Source organism: Harmonia axyridis, chromosome 7, assembly GCF_914767665.1.
Source record: "Harmonia axyridis chromosome 7, icHarAxyr1.1, whole genome shotgun sequence".
Lineage (NCBI taxonomy): Eukaryota > Metazoa > Arthropoda > Insecta > Coleoptera > Coccinellidae > Harmonia > Harmonia axyridis.
In genome coordinates, this window is record NC_059507.1 from 7,405,101 (window position 1) to 7,431,437 (window position 26,337).

The 26,337-nt window shown below is 34.0% G+C and overlaps 3 protein-coding genes across 3 annotated transcripts; 1 reads left to right on the plus strand and 2 right to left on the minus strand.

The window, feature by feature from the left end:
* Nucleotides 1-446: 446 nt before the first annotated feature.
* Nucleotides 447-3,485, minus strand: LOC123685118 (heparanase-like). The gene is made up of 10 exons (XM_045624704.1): nucleotides 3,254-3,485; nucleotides 2,942-3,141; nucleotides 2,546-2,739; nucleotides 2,109-2,282; nucleotides 1,835-2,051; nucleotides 1,583-1,719; nucleotides 1,351-1,529; nucleotides 1,155-1,296; nucleotides 920-1,043; nucleotides 447-767 (listed from the first exon to the last, which is right to left on the minus strand). Exons 2-10 carry the CDS (start codon nucleotides 3,118-3,120, stop codon nucleotides 611-613), a joined length of 1,503 nt encoding a protein of 500 aa, XP_045480660.1. The 5' UTR covers nucleotides 3,121-3,141; nucleotides 3,254-3,485; the 3' UTR covers nucleotides 447-610.
* Nucleotides 3,486-3,792: 307 nt separating this feature from the next.
* Nucleotides 3,793-5,344, plus strand: LOC123685119 (ubiquitin thioesterase otubain-like). Its single transcript, XM_045624705.1, has 4 exons — nucleotides 3,793-4,023; nucleotides 4,170-4,469; nucleotides 4,592-4,777; nucleotides 5,072-5,344. The coding sequence occupies exons 1-4, from the start codon at nucleotides 3,922-3,924 to the stop codon at nucleotides 5,291-5,293; spliced, it is 810 nt and encodes a 269-aa protein (XP_045480661.1). The 5' UTR covers nucleotides 3,793-3,921; the 3' UTR covers nucleotides 5,294-5,344.
* A 475-nt stretch (nucleotides 5,345-5,819) lies between these two features.
* LOC123685120 (UDP-glucosyltransferase 2) lies at nucleotides 5,820-25,892 on the minus strand. The gene is made up of 6 exons (XM_045624706.1): nucleotides 25,454-25,892; nucleotides 10,708-11,037; nucleotides 8,616-8,942; nucleotides 7,823-7,996; nucleotides 6,803-7,028; nucleotides 5,820-6,673 (listed from the first exon to the last, which is right to left on the minus strand). The coding sequence occupies exons 2-6, from the start codon at nucleotides 11,032-11,034 to the stop codon at nucleotides 6,165-6,167; spliced, it is 1,563 nt and encodes a 520-aa protein (XP_045480662.1). The 5' UTR covers nucleotides 11,035-11,037; nucleotides 25,454-25,892; the 3' UTR covers nucleotides 5,820-6,164.
* Between the last annotated feature and the right edge of the window lie 445 nt (nucleotides 25,893-26,337).

Sequence of the window (26,337 nt, forward strand, 5' to 3'; positions counted from 1 at the left end):
AAATGCAATCAACGCGAAATTTCGCACTAAGCTTGAATTTGCTTTTCGAAAGATACACGTCAAATCTCGTCACGATCGAATCGTTAATCACGGAAATATTAGGTATTTATTTTCCACAATCTGAATGATCGAGCCATTGCTTTGCCTGCACAATATTTTTTCCCATGAAAAAACAATGTTTTATCAATATCTACCTACACGAAACTCGTTTTTATTCATTATTCGAACAACAACAAATGTAGCATCACTTAACCTTCAATACCTCGATCCCGAAACTTGACACCCAGCTTTTGAAGTTTGATACTAACAAGTAAAATATGGTGCTATGGTACTGGTGATGCCATCTGTGCGCCAGTCCCTGGACTTATTGAGTGACGTTACTACGATATGCTACAATCAAATCTCATTGCAAATTTTGTGATAAATGGGAAAATAATAAACCATGGTTTGAAATTTCCAGAATCTTTTATTCAGAGTATAGCAAAAAAAAATAACAACAAATTTATTTGAAGAATAGGTTATAATCTTAATTTAAAGAGAATGTTAAATATAAAATTAGGGTTTACATTAATAGTCTGGAACGAGAAAGTAGGAAACAACTTATTTCCTATTAATTACAAATTTGACTTTTTATAGGTATAATCCAAAAAACTATTGAAAATGGAGGAATGACCACATATGGTTTCGCATCCACTATTTTAGGCTGGAAGTGTGGTACATCATTAGTGGATGTGAGTTTCAGCAATTTATCATTCAAATAGATATTTCTGGAATGAGAAACCTTAAAGTATAATATATATAATTTTCAAATTGAAAATAATATAGTTTTTACAACCAAAGAAGTATTTGTAGTCAAACTAATCAATTAATTCGTATTATTTTAATTTGGAGAAATTACCAAAGCTTCATGTCAACTTACTTTCCCAATAGTGATCCTTTGCTGGAAATAGTATAAGAAACTACTTTTAGTGATGTTCTGGGATCTCTATCCAATCCTATAATATGAATTTTGGCAGTTGTATTCTGCATATTCATGCCATAAACTGAAAAATGAAATTTTATAAACTCAAAGAAATACCCAATTAAATAAATTAAATAGCAAACATTTCTGTTTTCATATTTAAAATACACCCTATAATAAACTGATGTAATACCTGTTATAGAAGGAAAACCATTTTCTTGAGCTTTATTATTAGAACAGTGACAGTAAAGCCTGACTCTACTACCAGTTGAATTGAAACAAGAGATGACTCGAGTCCCAACTAATTTCTTGAAGAGAATGCTGATCCAATAGTCCTAAAGGTGAACAAGATTAAATAAATCAGCAAAATTTACAATATTTTCACTCACAGGATTTGGTTCATAAGTGTCAGAGATGAGGGCATAATGTCCATTAAAAATAGATTGGCGAACTACAACATCTATTCCGTTTTTAGCTGCTGTTCCAAGTTTGTCCAACCATATGAAACATGCAATGAATTTGTCAGAGTACTTGGGGGAACCCCCACCCCATGCTGATGCAGTCTCGCCTGATAAATCAGATCTCTTAGATGCCATTGCTTACAAATATCAACAGACTCACCTAACCAAATCTCTTTAGATGTCGAATTAGTCTTTTTCTGAATAAATTTTACAACATCGATCTGCCATTTCAGAATATCAAAGATAACAGGATCGAGAAAGTTTGATTGGTTTGCTGTTCTTCCATTGAAATAATATCTGAAAACGAATAGCTTTTATAACTCATTTCATTCATTTCTCACTCAAAACATTGAAGATTGTGGTAGTCATATATTTTCGAATTGAATCCCTTTAGCAATTATAAAATACTTACTGGTGCCAACTAATAACATCAATAGCAAATTTGCCCTTTGCCAAAAATTCTTCCAAATATTTCATGCTCTCTTTGTGTGAAATATCAGGCCTAGTAGTATCAGGACCAATAAGAAGAGAGCTTCCATACCTCTTGTATTTTTTCAGGATTTTCTTGAGCTTGAGAAAATCAGAAGCTAGTTCTTCATAGTTGAATTTATGTCGGAATGAATTGGGTTCTTCAAAAATTATATATTTCATTCAGCGTAAAATCGATTGAAGCTGAAATATTTTACCATTTCCAAGTTGCCAATCCAAATTGAGTCCGTATTTATTGGAAAAATTTATGAGAACTTCAGCATTTCTTGAATCCCATGAGTCATTTGATAATCTTCTCAAGGCATTCAAGTCGAAAACCATATCTAAATTTGTTTTTCTTGTCAAATTATTCAACATTAGCCAGTCCTGACCTACAAAAATAAAATTAATACATCTCATAATACACAATCAAGAATCAGAAAGAATCATGTAGAGCATTGATTCTAGCATTGAAGAGAGAAAGGTTGGTTTAAGCAACATAGATTTCTTGGACTGAGATATGCAGGGATATAAAGGAGAGGATCAAAAGTTTGAATTTTTATCAATTAATTTAACATCACTGTTGAATTAACTAGAACTATTTGTAGATGCTCACTGAATTGAATGAAGTAAGCAAGTTAGAATCTAAGCTTACCATACATAGAAAAATTCTGTGTTGAGACATAATTACAGTATTCATCAGAGGATTCTGGATTTTGCTCTGAATATTTCAAATTGTGTTTTGAATCATCTTTGCTCGGCACAAAAATCAAACGATCTGCCATATTTCCACCAACTCTCAAATTAGCTGGTGACAAATGTGATATCATTTTTATCAATTTTGGATTCCTAGAAAACAAATACACTTTTGCCTCTATAGAATTCTCATTAACATTTATGAAAGGTGGGATATTCATGATGATTTATATCTTGAAAAAGTACACTTCCATTATTGGATTAATTCCAATCTTAGAAAGCTTATAGTTTGTACCTCAATCATGCTCAATTCAAATAACAAATGATATTAATCAGCATACATAGATTTACTCACGACATATTAAATTTCTTGAATCCATTTTGAATTACGGAGGTATCAAGTCCAAGACTCAAAAATTTTGTATCTATCTTGGAAATTATTGGTTCATATTCATCAAAAAATAGCATATGAGTGGAACCAAAATCATAAACACCCAATAGTATAGAGAAGGAAAACCATAGTTTCAAAGCCATCTTATTTCAAATGCAAATTATCTGTAAAATAATTTTTGTTTAGACTTGTCATTCAAAAAGGATAGTCTTTTCTATATAAATAGTTTATTCTGTATGTATCAATATGAGAAGAAATATAACGATCATTTAATACCTTAGCAGGCAGGTATTACTTCATTATAATTTTGTTAGTGACAAAAACTTATCAAAATTATGGAGTGCTAAAAAAAAGTTGGCTCGTTATCTTAAAGACACCGACACAGAAGAATTATCATTTAATTCAATAACTTATATCATTATTTAATATTTTTATTATTCCTCTGAAGACATTAATCAGTAAACACCAGAAATTGAAAACAATAACCTTTTTGCTAATTATTCGAGGTTATATGTCAGTTTTGCAAATTAGGAATGTTAGATCTACTTTTGTTTGGAACTATTCTATTTCTGATTTTAAAATTAGTTCTTCTATATTGAAAAAACTAATAATAATTTATTTTTATCTGAGTGAAAATATTTGGGATGAAACATCGATACAAAATAAGAAGTGCAATCATCATAAACTAATATATTTTTTAACCTGGACATTTTAATTTGAAAGTTGTTGTGTTTGATAATCCCAGCCGCCATAGCTATTAACCTGCCACATTGAACTAATAATACATAATTCTATGACCTGCCATCTGTAGTCAATTAATAATTAGTTCAATATTCTATGATAGTAAACAAAAATTTGCGATTCACATTTGGATTCGCAAAAAATAATTTTTTTGTCATTACCTATTTGAGTTATTTATTCTTAATTGATTAAAAGTCAAAATAATGGGCGACGAAGCAAAAAATTCCTCAACTACTACAGAAGATGCTCCTCAATTTAATCAAGATGAGTTGATAATGGCTCAGCAAAGACAAATAGAAAAAGAAGTATGTAATTAAGAAAAGTTGAAAAAAAAATGTAATCACAACTCAATATGTCACTGTTTATATGGTCGTTTGAACATTATTCAAAAAGTGTTTTACATAACTAATCACCAGAGTGAAAAGCTTAGTGCTTATATTTACTTTTTCAGATTTCAGAGACTATACCTTTAGTAGGTAATTTAGAAAACATCCTTTCATTAGAACACGAGTATTCACATGATGCTGTTTATCAAGAAAAAATAAGAAATTTGTCTCTTAAATATGGAAACATCAGAAGAACTAGGCCTGATGGCAACTGTTTCTTTAGGGCTTTCAGTTTTGCTTATATTGAAAAACTATTAGATAATAAAGAAGAATTTGACTCCTTTTACAAACGAGCTGAAAAAAGCAAAGATGTTCTGGTTGAGCTTGGTTTCCAACAATTTACAGTTGAAGATTTTTATGACACTGTAAGTACATATATTGATTTGAACAAAATATGTCTAAGAGGAAAAAAGTATTTTCTTTGGATTTATGGAATGAATTATTTGCCATATCCTTCAATTCAGTCAGTTTATTTCTATTTCAATAGTATATGGACGTTTTACGGAGAGTACGAGAAATAGAAAATCTGGATGAAGCTAAAGTAGAGCTATTGAATCTATTCAATGATCAAGGATATTCAGATTATATGGTAGTTTATTTACGATTGCTTACAAGTGGTCAGTTGCAAAAGGAAAAAGACTTTTATAGCTGTTTCATTGAAGGTCACAGAACAGTAAGTAGAATAGAACTATAAAGGAAATTAATTTGAGTTGGAATAAACTCCATTTTTGGTTTATCATAACTTCGATGAGTCAAACAAGCAATAGCAACAGTTGTTTTGTTGTATTATCCTTTAGGATTATTTCAGTTTTTTTGGGATAGCCAAATTTTTTTTTTTTCATGATATTATAACTATGCAGTGTGTGAACACATACATAAAAAATGTTATGCACTGCCATTTACAATTTTTGGGAAAGAAATATTTCTCGAACACTGATGGAAGCACTTGACCTTATTCCTTCTTCAGGTAGAGGATTTCTGCCATCAAGAAGTTGAACCTATGTATAAAGAAAGTGATCATATCCACATCATAGCAGCTTGTGCTGCTTTAGAAACTGGTGTACGCGTTGTTTATATGGATAGAGGTGTTGGAAAAGCCGTTACAGAACATGACCTTCCCGAAGGTTGTGTTCCATTTGTTCATCTTCTGTATCGTCCAGGACATTATGATATTTTGTATCCTGTTTAAATCAATTTTTGTTATCTTAAAATGTTTGCAATAAAAAATTTTCAAATCCTACAGCCATTTTCTATATTCTGAAAATATATGTGAACAGGAAGAATAGAATATAATTGATAAAAGACAAAGTTACCAGAAGAATGAAGTACTTTTTTTTCTATCAATTATTAGAGTAAAATAAAAGATCATTTGAATGGGAACATGAAACAATCCAATGATTGTATCAACATATCGTTTTTTTCTTATGAAATGGGAAAGTGTTTATGACCAATAAACCTTATTAATTTGTAATGCAAAATATCTTTTACCAAATTAGTTCATACATTTTAGAAATATTGCTTAAAGCAGACCAAAAAACTTGGATGTCAGAATAAACTTACAATAACATATATTTTCCAACTAGACTCGTACGAATTTGACGTTAACTGATTTAGTAGTTTTGAAATTTGTATCAGGAATTTATATTAATATAACTATTTAGACATATTAATTCCTAACTGCATGATTTTATTATAGGTGAAAAAAAATGTTTATGTCAGACACAATTTATATTTTTATTCTTCTTACAAACGTCTCATAAGTGTTATAAATATTTTATCATATTTTACTCACTTCATTCAAATTATCAACTAAATCACACATATCAAAATCATATTCAGGTCAGAAGAGTAACATACAAAATTTGTTTAAAAATCATGTTTTCACTTCATTCAACTCCTCTACATATTTTGTCTTATATCAAAGTATGAGAGAAAATATCAGGTGAGTGAAAATGAAATGAGTGCTTTGGATACTTCCTCAGGATACTTTTGTACCTTCTAAAGTTTCAATTATCTCAAAGTTTTCCAAAAGGAAAAGATTTTGATTCGACATTTTCTTCTCAATCTGTTTTCACTTCTTTTTTATTAGAATCTGTTCTCAATAGCCTTGGAATAAAGGAAAAAGCTGGCTTCAAAAAACTGTAGTATACCATAACAAGCCAAAGAAGGAAGAAGAATGCTATATCCAGCATATAGTATTCCGTGGTACTGAGGAACCTCGTAGGTGACTGTAGGTAACCTGCACCTCTATTTCGTAGCACATACTCCGTCCAGAACACTGCTCTGTCCAAAGGAGATTCTTTTTGGTCCCGGAACACTTTCTGCCTCCTCAAAACTTCTATGCGATACTTCGGATCATGAATTATTCGTTTTATAGCCCACAAGAGGGTCTCAACATTGATTGTGGCTAAATCCAACTTGATGGCGTATCCGTCAGCTTCTGATTTGGCTGAATTTGCATCATGGTCGCAGAAAACCGGAAGAGTAACTATTGGAACTCCATGGTAGACTGTCTCGAACATACTTAACAAGCCTCCGTGTGTAACAAATGCTTTGATTTTGGGGTGTCCTAGAAATGATTCAGATTCAGATCGGCCTTAGTCTCATGTCAAAAATGAAGAAAAACAATCTTTTTAATACTCATTATATTCTTGGAGTATAGATAATGAAAGGTTAAGATTTCAACATGAAATATTACCAAGTAAATCTTGTTGTGGTAACCATCGGCCTAGTTTAACATTTTCCGGCAGATCTTCCATGTCTTCTCCTTCCCATTTCCAGAGTACCCTTTGCGGTAGTTGTCTGAATACTCGTATGAGCATCCTTCTGAAATACTCTGGCATGTTGAAGGCTTTCACTGATGATCCCATACTGAAGTAAATGAAACCTGCTTCACCACTTCCATTTACGAATTCTTCGAGTCCCTTAATCAAATAATTAATTTTAGTTTGAGTATTTCACAAATCGAAATAGGGTTATCGATAGAAGGACTAATATTGAGAAAAATTAATATTATTTTGTAGTGAACTGACAATCTCAAGTTTTTAATAATATCTATTCATTTTTTACAATGTCATTGTGTAAAATTCAGCTCTACATGCAAAAATTGTTTGTAATGTTCCACTTTTCGAAAAGAGTGGGAGAAAGTTGTTTTTTTTTAATGATTAATAATAATAACATTTATTGATCTCTTAAGACATTATAAAATGTATGAGATAAGTCACATCATAGAGAAAGAAGAAAAGAAAAATAAACAAATGAATTACAATTCAGTATAATATATAGCAACAATAATAATAGAACAAATGCCTAACAATTGAGAGGAGAATCATGGAAATATTCGTTTATGCTATAAAAACATTTTCCAAGCAATAAAGACATTATTCTCTTTTTGAAACTTGTACGATCTAAAAATTTGATTGATTCAGGCAATCTATTGAACAATTTTAATCCTTTATAAGTAGGTGAATTTTCGAATTTGGATGTGCTGTGCTTAGGCAGAGAGAGTATAGCAGTGTTTCTAGTAGCATAGCTGTGATAACTAGAAAGTTTTTCGAAAGATGCATAATAATAATGCATTAATTTTTTTTGTAGAAAATATTGTGGTCGTATTAGACATTTTAGACACAAGTGTGTTAATTAGTTCTGCTATTGTACTATTAATCATAATATATTGATGAAGTAAGTCTATATCCTTAATAATTTTAAACATACTTACTGGTGGAAGTGGTTTAGGATCTTTACAGTGTATACAAGCAATTTCTGCAACGTTGGGTAGATAAGCCTTAGAATAAGTAACTGCTGGGTGGGAGTTCTGAAGTATAAAACTAACATTGCTCGACATTTTGTATATGGCAGGCATGTCGTATCCAAATTTTTTTGATACAATTCCCTGAAATAATAGAATTTTAGTTTCTTCATAACTTTCACATTCTTGTTGCTATGCGTATGATATGATATACGAATAGAATATGATTGATTATTCTTCATCTCTATTATGGTAGTCTGTTGTATATACAGAGCCGTCGCTAGGCTGAGAGACGATTTGCAAAATGTAAAAATGTTATAATCGGGAAACGTAAATTGGCGGATTCGCTTATATAAAGCGCATCCACCATATATACAACAATAAGTTCAATAAATTGTGTATAGATGGCCTAAGGGTAAAATCTGTAATAAATTTAAATTTTAGAATTTTAAAGAAAACTGACATTGATTTGAAGCACTTCTGTATTGAGTCTGAGCGCACGCACCTATTCAAACTGACTATGAATTTTCTCCAGACCATAAGGATTGTTGTTTTCGACTGAATAACATTTTAATTCGGAATTTTTCAACAATAATTTTTAATCTTGATGAATTATTGACTCCTCTTTCTGGAACTCTCAGTATAAACGATAAATACTACATTCGAATTTATAATCTGTTAAAAAGTGTTGAACTGTTGCTTCCGGCTAATACTACAATCGAAAAGAATCCGATTTCCATTGTCATTAACAAGACTTTCTCACCTGTATCATCCATCTGGTCATGATTGCGTGTAGTATATTTCCTGCCCAGAACCACACAGCATTGGAGGCTCTCTCATAAAGTTTCATGTTGTCCGTGTAAGATGTTGCCAAGAAAGGTGTGGTAGAGTAGGGATTGGGGTTTCCTGCCAAAGATAAGCTTCCAGTGTACATCGCCACAGTATTGATATACATGAAGGGTGCGTTGTAATGTTTAACGAATCCAAGAGCACATTCTGGAAAAGCACCGTCTAAAATCACCAGGTCGAAGGACTTGTGGATGTGAAGCATCTCGTTTGTTTCGGGATCTTCTAGTGTCTCTTCACAAGACTGAAAGCAGTGTTTTTTTTGTATTACAAAATTTTTTATTCATTGAATATACAAGGTAACGGGTGTTTTTTTTCGAGGTATATAACTTTAAGTTGGCATTTCTGTTCAAGATGGCGACCGATTTAACAGTTGTCAAATGATTTATTCTCAGTTTGGTTTGGCAATTCATCATGAGTAGACTCACGCCTGAACAACGCTTGCAAATAGTGCAACTTCATTTCGAAAATAATGGTTCTGTGCGGAATACGTATCGCGCACTACGTCCATTTTATTTTGTTTAGCGATGAAGCGCACTTCTGGTTGAATGGCTACGTCAACAAACAAAACTGCCGCATTTGGAGTGAAGCTAATCCTCAAGTGTATGTCGAAACATCGTTACATCCAGAAAAACTGACTGTTTGGTGCGCTTTATGGGCTATCATTGGTCCGTACTTCTTCAAAAACGATGTTGGCCAGAACGTTACAATCAATGGTGATCGGTATAGAGCTATGATTACTAACTTTTGCATTCCTGAATTGAACAACCATGATGTCCAGGAGCTGTGGTTCCAACAAGACGGCGCAACATGTCACACAGCTCGTGCCACAATCGATTTATTGAAAGACACGTTTGGTGACCGCCTAATTTCACGTTTTGGACCTGTGAATTGGCCTCCAAGGTCTTGTGATTTAACACCGCTAGACTACTTTCTGTGGGGCTATGTAAAGTCATTGGTCTATGCGGATAAGCCACAAACCCTTGACCATTTGGAAGACAACATTCGCCGTGTTATTGCCGATATACGGCCACAAATGTTGGAAAAAGTCATCGAAAATTGGACGTCCAGATTGGACTACATCCGAACCAGCCGTGGCGGTCATATGCCAGAAATCATATTTAAAATGTAATGCCACAAGATTATCTTGCGGATAAATAAAATTCATGTCAATCGAATAATCCATCGTTGTTTTATTGCAATTTAAAGTTCTATAGCTCTAAAAAAAAAACACCCTTTACAAGGTGCATGATATTCTTATTCTCTGATTCAAAGGAGGATCAGAGAGGTTTATAATATAGTTTATGAAATTAAAATATTGAAATAAATAGGCATAAATACATAAATACCATAACCTCATCAATTCAACTGTTTTCAAGCTATAATAAAAATTGAAAAATGGCGTGAAATGATAAGTTCTCATAACTTCTTTATTACTGGTGCTATAAACTTGAAAGAAAAACATTCTACAGGCACTTTTTTCAGTAGATTCCATTATTGGTGTAATCATTTGTTTTTATTGCGATTAGTTTTGAAGTTGAATGTAAACCATAAAAATTTCTATGTATGTATAGATACCGACACTATATTAATTCTTTTCTTGGAATCGTTCAACAAAATATGTGGTCCTACAAAATGACAATGATGTAATAAGCAGATAACGCGTAGACAGAGAGATATTATAATCAATTACAACATAGAAATGAAGACGTATAATATGTATTATTTACATTTCTTGACAGGAGAATTGGTTAACCAATTCTCTTGTCAATACTAATCCTGTCATTGGCTGAAATTCAAACTTCTTTAGTCTCATCTCCAGGGTCACATGACAGGAGGCTCAACCTTTCTCTCTTCAATGTTGATGTCAAAATGCTCAGCATGAGCGCTGAAGGGCGCATCTACGTATTATATAATCATTGTAAACAGATCACACATATTTAGTTTTACAGATAAATAATTCATTTTTCATTTTTTTTTACAAAATGTTTTTTTTCGTTTCCACTCACCTTATAGCCATATCTTATCATGTCCAGAGGATGAACAGGCAGTTCGTTCCTCATCCTGGCACCTACTAGGTCCCAATTGGTGAAATTTTTAACGAAGAAGACTAGATTAGTGGGAGTTATTTCTTCCAATCCCGGCAGAACGAAATCCGGTGGAAAAGCATTCAAAAATGTTATATTATGTCCTCTTGTCACGAGTCCTCCTGCCAATTCCCAAAAAGGTATTTTGTGCGATTTCGTCCCTCCTAAAGTAATCATCAGGATGTTAGAACAGGTACATAGTTTTATTAAGACCAAAGCAACGAATGCTATTCTTGATGCGTGCTTCATTTTCTGAAAAGAAGCAGATTCGAAGGAATTCTAGCAAAATATTAATACAATTCATTATGGAAATTAAGTTGCTATATTGAGTGAAATATGGCAAACATTAAAAAAAAATTCTGACTCTGCCTCGAAATTCGAAAATATACTTAGACATCGTGATAAAATGACATATAGCTACTAAGATGGGATTCATTAAGCCAAGTAGCTTGACTTTTTAACCGACTACTTGACTTGAAAATCAAGCTCATGAAAAATTACACACTTAAGCTTGACTTTTAGATATTAATTTATTGCTTGACTTGATATCAAGGTACTTGATATTACTTGAACTTGATATGCACGCGTCACACGGCATATATTTTTGCAAACTCGTGCGCGCTTAGACTAAATAAAGGGGATTCCTCGAGCGCCGAGAGACTGAAGCATTCGCCAGTGTGATTTTATTAGTAGTTTTTTCACATTTCTATTAAATCTATTTGAAGATTTTGGTAGTTTCACAAATATCTTTCCAAACTTGGCCAAAATGGCCAAGGATTTTTTGTCAACGCCAGCATCTTCAGCTCCTGTTAAAAGACAATTTTCCAGAGCTGCTCTTGCAGTTATAAAAACCAGTAATAGGTTAGGCGACAAATCTATAAGATGCCTCAGTGTCTTAGATCCTGGATGGAAAATTATGATATCAAACAAAGGTTGGAGGTTTCTCAATATTAAGAAACTTTATTTTTAATTATTTTTGATTTTGTTATGATTTATAGTGATTCAATTTATGTTTCTATTTCAAAAAAGTTGATATTTTCGGTTCTTTTATACAATAAGTTTTATAAATAAGCGAGTACTTTGAGCATTTGCTGTAAATTTTTACTAATACTGTTTGTTCAAAATATTTTTCTTTCGATAGAAATTATACGATCAATTAGAACATCTCTATTTCATTTAGTTTTATCGGTTCCATAATTCCATAAAAACACCCTGTAACTTTGTGAATATTGACTTTATAGACACAAACTGCAGGTTCATACAAATTTGAATCCATGCATATATTTGTGCTACATTCATAGTTAGCTTCCAACACTTGGACTTCTATATTTTACCCGGATAGTACTATATTGTATCAAAACTGCACGGATTCGTTTGTCTGTGAGATGCTATATCATCAATTTCGAGACATTCTGAGGAAAATGTCTTGGCACCCCATTGTCAGATTATCTATTTGTGAGAAACAATTCACATATCATATGTAAATGACATCAATAGTGATCAATTATTATCCCTGAGGATATATGATTTTGATTTTCCCATTTTCCCCCATTACAGCTCGCGGTGTCTGGTTATGAACATTTTTGCTAACATATTTGATATTATTGGACATCAGATATATGAGGATTCAGTTATCATGGTCTCTCTTAAAAAAATCTCACAATATGTCGTTTCTCGGTCATGTGAATTATTCTGGCGTTATTTTGTGGCATGAAAAGATGTATGGAAGATCTTGGATTTTGTATCTCATTTCAAAGCCAATGTGGAGCAGTGTATAAAAAATTATCGATGGCGGTGCCTAATATAACCAAGGAAGATAATTTCTCAGTCGGGTTCTGACCGCCGAACATCCAAATTCCATCCCAACCGGAAATGAGAGCTCCCTGATTGATAAGCAAAAACCCCGAAAATTGCAAAAAATCCATTTTCAAAGCTCCATATCTCGAAAACTGTCCATTTTTGAGCTTTGTGGCTATGGACACTTCTGATCAGTTTATCAAGAACTACAACATATCAAAAATTCAGCCAAATTCACGGAAAGCCATTTCCCATAAGAAACATGCGGGGTCCTTTCTGATAGGGTTGCAACCCTCTCCAGGGGTTGCTAGTAGAAACAAACTTTGTATCCCAGATCATGTCCCCATGTCATCAAAAACCGACCTGTCTGAGTGTTTTCACAAATTCTGATTCGTTCTTGCGTTATTGAGGGTGGACACTTTTAAATGAGACACCCTGTATATATAAATATATACATATAAATGTACGAGCACACAAGAGCTTCATACTTCAGGCAGTGCTATCCTCATTTTCATCTTTTAGAACTCAAATTAGCATATTGCGCATTTTACATCATCTACGTTCTAATCAGGCGTTAGAGCTGAAATTTTCAACATCTATAATGAATAAATCGATTACAAAACAAACTCGAGATGAAATTAATTTCTAATAAGCTAGTCGTGAGGATGAATCTTGAATCGAATCAATCAAATTCGAAAATGACAGCGACCATCTATTGAGAGACGAATCATCTGGAGTGGAACTATAGAAGTAAAAGTACTTTGACTAGAGAAAGAAACAGGGACATCACGCAAAATGAACTTCAGGGGATATGGCTACTCGAACCGTGACAAAAATTGCTATAATGGGTTTCTCCTATTAAGAGGAAAGTTTTCTGGCGACAAGGTAGATGGTGTACCTAAAGTCAAGAAACCGTTTCTTTCAAGATTCTTATCAAATGCTAAATGCAGCTCCAATGAAAGGGAATTTTGTATGCTCATTACTCTTTGAAAATGAAACTTTTATTGAATAAATAATTTGTAGTAGAAATTCCGATAATAAATTAAAAGAAATTTGAAAAAACTCAGTAACTTTTTTTGCGCTCGTTCATTCATTAGCTTATTATTGCTCCTTCGAATAATAAAATGCTGTTTCATTAAACCTAAATCCAAAACCTCATAACTTTTGGGAACAGGGTGTTAAAGTTTCAATAAAGAAAAAACCAAATTCTTTCATCATGATTTCAATAGCTTCATAGATATTTTTATGAAATTTGTGCCATTACGTAATTGATATGAAGGATTTATTTTAATTTTTTCATCCTTGTATATTAGGCCAATTGAAAAGACCCCGGTCTGATGCACAGATGGCGGTGCTACTATTAAATCCATATGATTTTTAGTTAATACCAACCTTCAAACGATACGTGTCAAAATTTGACAGCAGTCCGACCATTAGTTTGAGAGATATTGCGTTGTGAGTGTAGATACTTTTGTTATTTGAAAAAATATGGAACACAAATTTCGTGTGCTGATAAAATATTGCTTTTGAAGGAAAAAATACAGTTGAAGCAAAATTTTGGCTTGATGAAGAGTTTTCTGGGTCTGCACCAGGAAAAATCAACCATCATTGATTGGTATGCGTAAAAATGGTATAAAATGAGCACTGAAGACGGCGACCGCAGTGGACGTCCAAAAGAGGCTGTCACCGACGAAAAAATCAAAAAAGTTCACAGAATAATTTTGAATGGCCGTAAAGTGAAGTTGATCGAGGTAGCAGACATTGTGAAGATATCATCTGAACGTGTACATCATATCATTCATGAATATATGTACATGAGAAAGCTGTGTGCAAAATGGGTGCCGCGCGAGCTCAAAATCAATCAAAAGCAACAACGTGTTAATGATGCAGAGCAGTGTTTGAAGCTGTTTAAGTGCAATAAACCTGAATTTTTGCGTCGATATAGACAATGGATGCAACATGGCACCATCATTTCACTCCGGAGTCCAATCGATAGTCAGCTGAGTGGACTGCACACGTGCACACGATGAACCGAATCCAAAGCGAGGAAAACACAACAGTGATCTGGCAAGGTTATGGCATCAGTATTTTGGGATGCGCAAGGTATAATATTCATTGATTACCTCCAAAAGGGCCAGACCATCAACAGCAATTATTAAATATCGTTATTGGATCGTTTAAAGGATGAAATCGATAAAAAACGAACCCATTTGAAGAAAAAAAGGTGCTGTTTCATCAAGACAATGCGCTGTCTATCGTTCCATTTTCAGTAATGGCGTAGTTTTTTCTTATCATATGGCAAAAGATAAAAGCTTCAGAAAGCGGGACATTCAAAATGAAACCTTGATTTGGAAAACCTTTTACAAGCGCGCAAAAAGTTATTTTGTTCCTATTACAATTCTCAATCAACAAAACTAACCTTGCTTGACAGTTATGTGGTATTATCGTAAGTAATTGCACAAGTGCATCAAAATTACCGATAATTTTGCATGACAGCGTGTTGTCATAAAAACTGCATAAGTTCATTTTCACCGAAAGGTGAAGGGCTCTTTCTCCAAAAATGAAAATGACCGAATGCAGTTTTTCAAAGAAAACACGCTGGAATGCGAAATTATCCGGTAATTTTGATGCACGAGTGTAATTCGGGGGAATATTTCCCGAATAAACCATTACATCACTTGTCAAACTGATGTAGAATGGAATTGCCATAGATTCGAACTGTGTAAGAAGCATAGAAACTATGCATCTATGAACAGAACAATTATCGCAGTGCAGTTTCGCTTCCTACAAAGCAATTATCGCTGTAATTTTTGATAATTGTTCTCCATATACATAGAATTTTTGACAGGAGGGAAATATTCAATAAAATAATACAATACATATTGAAATAGTATATTATATACCGCGGGACTGAAGTAGTACATTCAATCCTGAAGGTAAAGTTTATGGCCCGACCGCAGGGAGGGCCATAATTTACCTGAAGGATTAAATGTACTTCAGTCGCAAGGTATATACGATACTTTTCGTACTTCCGGTATGATTTTATTAATTATTTCAATAATTTCAATCAGTTTTTTCTCTCTTCAACTCATTTAATAAACTGTCTTTAAAATAAGTTACCATAGTAACATTGCGTTGTGACAATTATAATTTAGAAACATTGTCATTACTAGTGTCATTGTAAAGAAACATTGTTATTGATAATTATTGGTATCATAAGTGAAGAAGGTGTATCTGATATTGATAAAAGAGCAGCCGAAGTAGGTGAAGAATTGTTACCACCGAAATCTAGAAAACTATACGAGCAGCAGTACGATGCTTTTAAAAAGTGGTGCCGCTTAAAAAATGTGAGACAACCTACTGAAAATGCGCTGTTAGTCTACTTCAATGATAAATCAAAAGCGGTTTGTGCCTCAACTCTCTGGACACATTACTCAATGCTGAAATCGGTTATTAACATTAGAGAAGATATTGATATAAGTAAATTTCCAAAATTATTAGCTTTTTTGAAGAGAAGAAATGAGGGATTTAAGCCAAAGAAGTCAAGAATTCTCACGTCTGGGCAGGTAGATCAGTTCTTACGGGAGGCTCCGGATGATAAATATTTAATGCTTAAGGTAAATTTGGAAATTTGTTTATATTCAGAAATTTTAAGAAATCAATTTTTTTGTAGGTAGCACTTATTTTGGGCGTTGCGGGAGCTTGTCGTGGAAAAGAGTTGGTTGATTTAGAAATCGACGATGTGAGAGATTTGGGCGATTCCTTCCTAATTGCGATTAGAAACACCAAAAATAAAATTGACCGAAATTTTGTGATCAAAAATTCAGAAAACAGTGCCATCAGTTTTGTGGCGATATTTCTAAAATATGTGGCATTGCGAAAGACAGGGACACCTCATTCAAAATTTTTTGTTCAATACATCAACAAAGAATGTACTACGCGAGTAGTAGGAAAAAACATGTTTGGTACATTTCCACGGCAAATAGCAGCTTTCTTGAAATTAGAAAATGCGACGTCTTATACGGGACATTGTTTTAGACGCACATCTGCGTCTTTGTTAGCTGATTCGGGAGCAACAATAGACGTGCTGAAGAGACATGGAGGATGGAAATCCTCCAACGTGGCCGAGGGATATATTGAATCGTCTATTAAAAATAAACAAAAAATTTCAGATAAAATATTTGGTCAAGTCGCCGATTCGTCCACTATAGTTATGTCACAGTCCTCATATTCTCGCTTCCTGTTTCTGCAGGATCTTCGAAACAAACACCAGTTCAATATGAAAAGGACCTATCTGTTACTCGTCAGTTACCTGGTGCATTAACCCAGGAAAGACTGGTCAATATGACGAACTGTCACAATATTAATTTGAATATTAACGTTAATTACCATTCTAATTAATAATATTATTCAATAAAATATCCCTTAAATTCGTTTGTTTGTGATTTAATCGTTCCGGGAGTTTCGTCAATATTTAATCCCGGAGGGATTAAATGTGACACTTTAGTACCTGTCACAAGGGAGTGAAGTTGTCACTTTAGGCCCGGAAGTAGGAAAATATAGTTTCTCATGCGGATTTGACGTGATTTTCCATGTGGGAACATAGAAAGTCGAAACCTTCAGCCACATTCACAGAACAATTGACTATAATTGTGAATGCTATTACCCTTTGCAAAAATTTATTACAGATTGAAATTTTCTGAAGTGAAGCTCGAAAAACTTAAATGTGGTGATATACCCGATAGGTTATAGCTTCTAGGGTGTTATAACAGGTAATTGCTTCCTCAGTAATAACTTCGTACAGAGAGAAATCTTCTAGCGGACGGTACAGGTTGAATAACCGATGTTAAGTTATTTACTTATAGGAAGATAAGAGAATTCTTCGCATTGAAAAACCCAACTATTGTAAACAAGTTAGTATGATTCATTTTATTCATATCGCGAATAGGAAATCGTTCGGAATTTGAAGTGTACTCTTACTTGTATTTCTATGAGCAAATAGGACACCGACAATATCTCTTTCCTGGAGGTCGTTAAAAAATAATTTACGATTTCTTCGAGTGTTCGGAAATAACCGTGAATTACATGAAGAAAATCCTATTCGGAGAATGATAATTTAATTTACATGTTCAAAAATTGAAATTTCATGATAATGACAGAATATTTTATTGACTTGGTCGTAAGATGGTAGAAATATAATTGATAATAATTATAGGTACACACTTTTTCATTAGGTGAATAACAATTGTATTACTACACAATTCAAACTATAGTTTCTTACTTTTTGGATAACTAAACTTAGTAGGTAATTGATAAATTTCATATACCGGTTGATTCAAAAATACTTTGCCAAAAATCAGGAGATGATTCCTCCCAATATTCTAATATGAATTGTCCAAATAAATATATTCCCGGAAACGCTTCGTTTCCAAGATACAAGGTGTTGAAATTTTTTTTATTTCCGTTTTTTTAAATAACTTTCGAAGTACAGTGTGTCGAATTCGAAACTGTCACAAAATAATTTTGAATGACCGTAAAGTGGAGTTGATAGCAGACATTGTGAAGATATCTTCTGAACATGTACCGCGTATCATTCACGAATATTTGTACATGAGAAAGCTGTGTGTAAAATGTGTGCCGCGCGAGCTCACAATCGATCAAAAGCAACGACGTGTTAATGATTCTGAACAGTGTTTGAAGCTGTTTAAGTGCAATAAACCTGAAATTTTGTGTCGATATGTGACAATGGATGAAACATGGCTCCATTATTTTACTCTGGAGTTCAATCGACAGTCAGCTGAGTGGACTGCACACGATCACCCGAATCCAAAGCGAGGAAAAATACAACAGTCAGCTGGCAATGTTATGGCATCAGTATTCTGCGATGCGCAAGGTATAATATTTATTGAATTGATTACCACCAAAACGGCCAGACCATCAACAGCTATTAAAATAAAGCGTTATGGATGAAATCATAAAAAAACAGCCCCATTTGAAGAAAAAAAGGTGCTGTTTCATCAAGACAATGCGCCGTGTCACTAATCAATGAAAGCAATGACGAAATTGCATGAATTGTGCTTCGAATTTCTTCTGCATCCACCGTATTCGCCAGATCAGGCCCCCAGCGACTTTTTTCTGTTCTCAGACCACAAAAGAATGCTCGCTGGAAAGAAATTTAGCACCAATGAAGAAGTAATCGCCGAAACTAAGGCCTATTTTGAAGCAAAAGACAAATCGTACTACAAAAATGGTATCGAAAAGATGGAAGATCGCTATAATCGCTGTATCGCCGTCGAAGGCAACTATGTTAAATAATAAAATCGAATTTTGCGAAAAAAATGTGTTTTACTATGGTAGACCGGGCACTTTTCAATTGGCCTGTTAATATCAACAACAACATAAATAATTTCGATTGTGATCATTGAATTCCTTTGGTTCAATAATTCCAATTCCATTCATAGCATAATCTGATCAGAATTTGAGTTTAGTCATTAACAGTTTCCTATTCGAGTGTTACATAATTGCTGTCCATGGGAGGTAAGGTATGATATCGTATTCGATATATCGTATTTATATCGATACAAACAGATTATGAACTGTTGACAGATATCATTACTGTCCACGAAATAATTAAATATACTTTATTTGGGCATCATCGAACATAAGGGGTTACGTCTTGAATTTTAGACATTCTCATTATTTTCAAGATCAGTTTTATGCGTTGCAAATTAGTATACAGGAATTGAATAGAGTCACGTCTATTAGTTCGTGTCGTCTTATTCCGGAAAAACTTGCGAATTTAACGATGAATTTGATCCTTCTGTGTAGTCAATATGAATTTGATACATTCATTTTTTTACATTCAAACATCCTAGGTACTCTTGAGCTACGAGGATGAAAAAAGTATATTTTTTTCTTTTTTCTGTTGTTCTAACTTTGCATCGAAGATTAATCTAATCTAATCTTTGCTTTGCATGTGATTACTGACTAGATCTAGATGATATTTCGAATAGATTCAATAAATAAATAATTTATGCTTTTTCATGAGAATTGCCTGAATCTTGAAGGTTTTATCATGTAAACAATTTTTGTTACTTGAATATTATAATGATGGGTTAGGAGAACAAGGCCATTCTGTAACTGTTCGAACAGTTTACCACCGGATAAGGTATTTTGGACTGCAGCATTATCGACCCCATCTTGTGTTACCTGTGACGGTTGAGCATCGCCGGCAACGATTACAGTGGTGCAGAGAACGTCAACATTGGAATGTGGAATGGCATCAGGTCGTCTTTTCTGATGAATCTTGATTCTCATTAGGTGCACATGATGGCAGAAGAAGAGTTAGACGACGTCGGGGAGAAAGACGTGAATCTCAGTTTGATGTTGAGCGTCATGTACACCGGACAGTAGGCGTTATGATATGGGGTGCTATTGCACATGCAAGTAGGTCACCTTTTGTCTTTATTCGAGGTAACATGACAGCGTTGCGACACCTTCAAGAACTAGTGGAGCCATATGTTCTCCCTTACCTTAACCGGCTCGAGAATCCAATATTTCAGCAAGATAATGCCCGACCTTATGTTGCCAGAGATGATTAAAGCTTTTTCGAAGCGACCCATGCGAATCTTTTGCCATGGCCAACCAGATCTTCCGATTTTTCGCCCATAGAGCATATTTGGGACATCATGGGAAGAAGGCTTGGAAATTTACCCCAGCCCCCATGGACTTGGCGGCTCTGAGTCATTAAGTACAGGTAGCTTGGGATAGTATCCCTCAAGAAGAAATAGACCATCTTATTGTATCAATGCCGAGACGTGTTGGGGAGTTTATAGATAATCGTGGTGGACAAACACAGTATTAACAAATTTATTAAAAAAAAATTGTAAACCCTTCGTTTTTTCCTCCAAATTTCAATCATTCACTCCTTGCTATACTATCTATATTTTACCAGAAAAAATTAAAATCTGAACAGCTCCTACTGGTTGTTGCAGTTTCTTTGTCAGTTAGTATAAATTATGTTTGAAATTCGATACAGATAATTTAGTTTGTTACTTAGACTATGAGCATTAAAATTGTTTTATAGATGTCATTTCAAGGTAGATACTCATATCTAATCCAGACTGCTGAATCTCGAATTCAAACTGTCCAGACTCAAGATCAGATAAAATGTATTCAGATTTCAGATTCACCAAGAGAGAAGCTTTTCTGTAGCAAGAAGCATGTATGCAAAATTTGCATCATTTTGTAATATGTGACCAAAATATGCGAAACGACCTGATCTCGGCACAGAAACATATTCATTCACATGCATGTATACAACATTAAATCATATTAAGTAGAATTCAGTGGAAAGAAAGTATGGTTATCTAATTCTTGGTCCAAATATTGGAAGTGTAAATTTAGTGAAAGTAGGTACCTATAGATTTACGTTCAGGAGGTGATCATGGCATAATCTTCATCTTGTTTATCAGTTATTTATAGATTTTACGATTTTACAACATCATATCAACTTCTTGCTGTTTATAGGACTTTCGATTAATATTGCTGGTGTTAATAATTAACAGTTACATCCATAATTATTATAGGTGTAAGTGACCGGGGGACACAATAAATTATTCACATATTACCTATTACTAATCACTAAAAAAATTAACTAATAATGCAAGAAACATATCTTCTTTGTTTATGTGCGTAATGACCTCAAAATTCAATCAATCTTCACATGTTGAAAAACTAATTTCAGTCTTCTTCATCATCGCACCTTATTATTTGATGTGAGTAAATAGATGTTATTTTGTTTAATGCGAACCCCAAACAGATTTTGACAGATAAACAGAAAAAATAAATTAAGACCTCATACGCTGATTTATATGTCATGTTAATGTTATTAACATCGGTAATGTTTCCTTTCGTCAATGCTTTCCAAAACATCTGTTGATCAAATATTTCATAACAACATCCTGAAGACCCAAATAAGAACAATTGTAAATGATTTATTAATTTCAAAAGAAAATATACAAATCTGGTCACACAGCTTATTAGCAAATGAGATACAAGATCAACAAGAGTCTGTTGACTTATTTGCCAAGACTATTTCTCAATCGTTCGAACCTGCTCTCAGTAGAAACTTAAACATTAAAATGTTTAGTCCTTGTAATTTGTTATTTCTGTTCACCTGAATGAAAGGATATACCGAAATGGCTTCATTCTATTGAAACTTGATCAGTAAAAGCTCAGGTCAGAATGCTCTTAATAGTGCGTAGATTATGATCGCTTAATTTTTCAATAATTTTCGAATTTTCAACCAGGAATGGTCTCAAACGATAAGGTACAAATTCGTCCTCAAATTTTTCAGTCCATCCGACCAGACCTATATACACTACATATAAGTTTATAGGTATGCATCATTAACACATGAGCATTTTAGCACTCTTTCATTCATGCGCCCTTGGAGACCATATATAACTATATAAAGATAAAGGGTGTTTTTTTTCGAGGTATATAACTTTAAGTTGGCATTACTGTTCAAGATGGCGACCGATTTAACAGCTGTCAAGTGATTTATTCTCAGTTTGGTTCGGCAATTCATCATGAATAGACTCACGCCTGAACAACGCTTGCAAATGGGCCTAAAATGAGATTGCCGTTGTTCCCAATTTTCATAAGCGAATTTTGTTAAGCGATGAAGCGCACTTCTGGTTGAATGGCTACGTCAACAAACAAAACTGCCGCATTTGGAGTGAAGCTAATACTCAAGTGTATGTCGAAACACCGTTACATCCAGAAAAACTGACTGTTTGGTGCGCTTTATGGGCTGATGGAATCATTGGTCCGTACTTCTTCAAAAACGATGATGGCCAGAACGTTACAGTCAATGGTGATCGGTATAGAGCCATGATTACTAACTTTTTCATTCCTGAATTGAGCAACAATGATGTCTAGGAGCTGTGGTTCCAACAAGACGGCGCAACATGTCACACAGCTCGTGCCACAATCAATTTATTGAAAGACACGTTTGGTGACCGCCTAATTTCACGTTTTGGACCAGAGTTTTGACCATTTGGAAGGCAACATTCGCCGTGTTATTGCCGATATACGGCTACAAATGTTGGATAAAGTCATCGAAAATTGGACGTCCAGATTGGACTACATCCGAGTCAGCTGTGGTGGTCATATGCCACAAGATTATCTTGCGGATAAATGAAATTCATGTCAATCGAATAATCCATCGTTCTTTTATTGCAATTTAAACTTCTATAGCCCTAAAAGAAACACCCTTTATTTCGTTCTGTGATCTCCAAGGGTACAAGTGGATAATGCATGACCGAGCGCTTGAAAGCTTTTGACTCCACGTCAGAGCTCATTTTGTGAGTGCTGTGTAGGCTTTGATACTGTATCCCATCACCTAACACCGTTAATATTTTAATTATTCAGAAAAGTATAAAATACCGATCAAAATCTCTTGCATGCTCATCAATTAATAGTTTAATAATTTTCTCTGATTAAGTTCTTCTGAAATATACAGGGTGTATATGAATAGTTGCGAAAAAATTTAGTTGTCAAAAAATAGGGTGGGTCTTTCATAAAAAAATTTTTTTTTTGAGCCCACCTGCTACAGCTCCCTAAAGATGGCGCCCGAAAAGTAGTTTTTAATTTTTTTTTTAAACCAATAAATTCACGACAATGAAATTAAACTGATATTTTATGCGAGCAAGATGGTATGCATTCAAAAAAATTTTTGGTTCTGTTCATCTGTGATTCCAAGGGGTAGAAAAAGCCACCCTCAATCTTGTTTCGCAATAACTTTTTCTATATTCATATTTCACAATGAGAAAATTAATTTTGAATAGACTTAACAAATTAGGTCGTTTGTATTTATTGCTGAAATTCATGGTTTTTGAGAAAAAAAATTATCAACAGATAATACGCCTAGAGTTGTGGAGGCTGGAAATATTTTCGACCTTAAATTTATCCAATAGACAGATGTCAAAACGATATTTTCATTGAGAACTGGTACAAAACTGGTACTGTTACAAAAAAAAAACAATGATGAACTTTACACAAATTAAAAACTATTTTTCGGGTGTCATCTGTAGGGGGCTGTAACTAGGCAGGAGAGGCTCAAAAAAAAAGTATGAATGGAAGATCCACCCAATTTTTTGACAAAGAATCGCCCCCAAAATTTTTTCGCAACTATTCATATACACCTTGTATAAGTTTTGCAGAAAACTCTATGTTTCGATTGGGATGTTTTTCACTCCATTTTATTTTATGGACATCTGAAGTATACATGATTCTATGTTCACAGATTTTGTTGTTAGGTCTCATTCATTCACCTAAGAAATTTCCAAAAAAGCCAAGTTTCCTTTCTGAGCTATGAAGCTGGACTTTTGTATGACTCATTTTGTCGATACTCCATTGGCTAACTCAAAATTTAGTAGCAAATACTTTGAGATATGAAACCAAAATTCAACTTTTAATCCGACAAAGTTATTGAGAGAACCAAATTTCAGATCACTATAACTCCGAAACCATTGTGCGTATTTTGCCCGTTAACAAAAGTTTAGACCACAACGTTCCCTAATATTTTGAAGACCTATTTTACTGGTTGATTTCAAATATGAATGCTGATTCTGTAAATCAAATCTAGCCGGTTCAAAAATTGAAAAATATAGACGTTGCTTCCTTGTTTTGAAATAATAAGCGGATTGAAAAGAGCGCTCAAAAACATAGAATAAACTTTTGTATACTCCCTAGCTCGAATGTAACGGGTGTTTTTTTACGTTTTACGTCCATTTTATTTTGTTTAGCGATGAATCGCACTTCTGGTTTAATGGCTACGTCAATAAACAAAACTGCCGCATTTGGAATGAAGCTAATCCTTAAGTGTATGTCGAAACATCGTTACATCCAGAAAAACTGACTGTTTGGTGCGCTTTATGGGCTGGTCTAATCATTGGTCCGTACTTCTTCAAAAACGATGATGGCCAGAACGTTACAGTCGATGGTGATTGGTATAAAGCCATGATTACTAACTTTTTCATTTCTGAATTGAACAACCATGATGTCCAGGAGCTGTGGTTCCAACAAGACGGCGCAATATGTCACACAGCTCGTGCCACAATCTATTTATTGAAAGACACATTTGGTGACCGCCTAATTTCACGTTTTGGATCTGTGAATTGGCCTCCAAGATCTTGTGATTTAACACCGCTAGACTACTTTCTGTGGGGCTATGTAAAGTCATTGGTCTATGCGGATAAGCCACAAACCCTTGACCATTTGGAAGACAACATTCGCCGTGTTATTGCCGATATACGGCCACAAATGTTGGAAAAGGTCATCGAAAATTGGACGTCCAGATTGGACTACATCCGAGCCAGCCGTGGCGGTCATATGCCAGAAATCATATTTAAAATGTAATGGCACAAGATTATCTTGCGGATAAATAAAATTCATGTCAATCGAATAATCCATCGATGTTTTATTGCAATTTAAAGTTCTATAGCTCTAAAAAAAACACTCTTTAGTATCGCTTAGATTTAAAATAACATTTCATTCAAGCTCTTAAAGATGCGTCTTAATGATGCTTAGAGTTGAAGTAACCACAGTTTTGCCCAAGGAATGTTTGACGCCGTTTCGACAACTACTTTATTAACTGAAGACTAAAAGAATCAAAATTATTTGCACAAGAACATGGTTACTTTCATAAAAGTATAGTCCATTGAAACTATAAATATTTCATAAAACCAAACGACCAAACACGACAAAATATTTTAAAACTTAAAGTTCCGAAGCAGAATCCTCAACTCGATTGCCATTTAATTTCACTCAATCAACCAATTCCATCGTTATCATTTCCACTTACCTCCAAAGTATCGAACCAGCAGGAAAACACATAAAAATTTCCCAAATTTTCCTCTATCCTGACTCACCGGACCATTCTCGTAAATCCACGAATGGAAAGTAGACCAGCTCAAGATAATACTTCAATCGCACAACACAATTATTATTATTTTTTAATTAAACAGCTTCGGGGTTGACCTGCATTCTTGCAGATATAACTGGGTTATATTTCAATCTCGAGAATTAACCAAATCGACTAGTTGTTCTCACTTGTCCGAAAGTAAACTCCACACTGTTCTTCGTTGAAATGAAGTCGAAAGTGATGTGAAATGGAAATGGTACTTATGGAGTACCCACCTGTGTTCAATGATTTCTAGCGGTATTGTGTTGATAGCCCACTGGACAAGACGGTGGTCCAGGCTGTGACTATGACGTAGTCTAAACCAAAAGAGAGATAAATATGAATGAGAAAATTTCTTTCCAATTAGTTTTCAGTTGTTGTTGTTGTCGAGGAAAAACAAAAGTCTTGCGTAATTGCATTGAGACACACCTATACTGAGATTAGCGTAAAATATCTACTTTTCCTTTTCACAACTTCGTTGATATCGTCTGGGCTAGTTTTGTGTTAATTGGCTTACTCCACATAAAGTAGAGGCCTTCGTCAAAATGTGCATTTTAATATTTACTGAAACATTTTCAGATCTGCTTATTTTATGAAAAAATAGACAGTGTTTTAGGTTTTCTAGATGAATTTGTCCAATGGATTATTATTTAATAGTGATGCAGTTACTCAAAAAGTAGATTAACGAATATCCTGAAATATTGTAGATACTCATGGTCCCTTCCTTGAAAAACATAAAATGATAAAAATTAGAGAAGCACTGATGCTAGGAAGCTTTTGAGCGC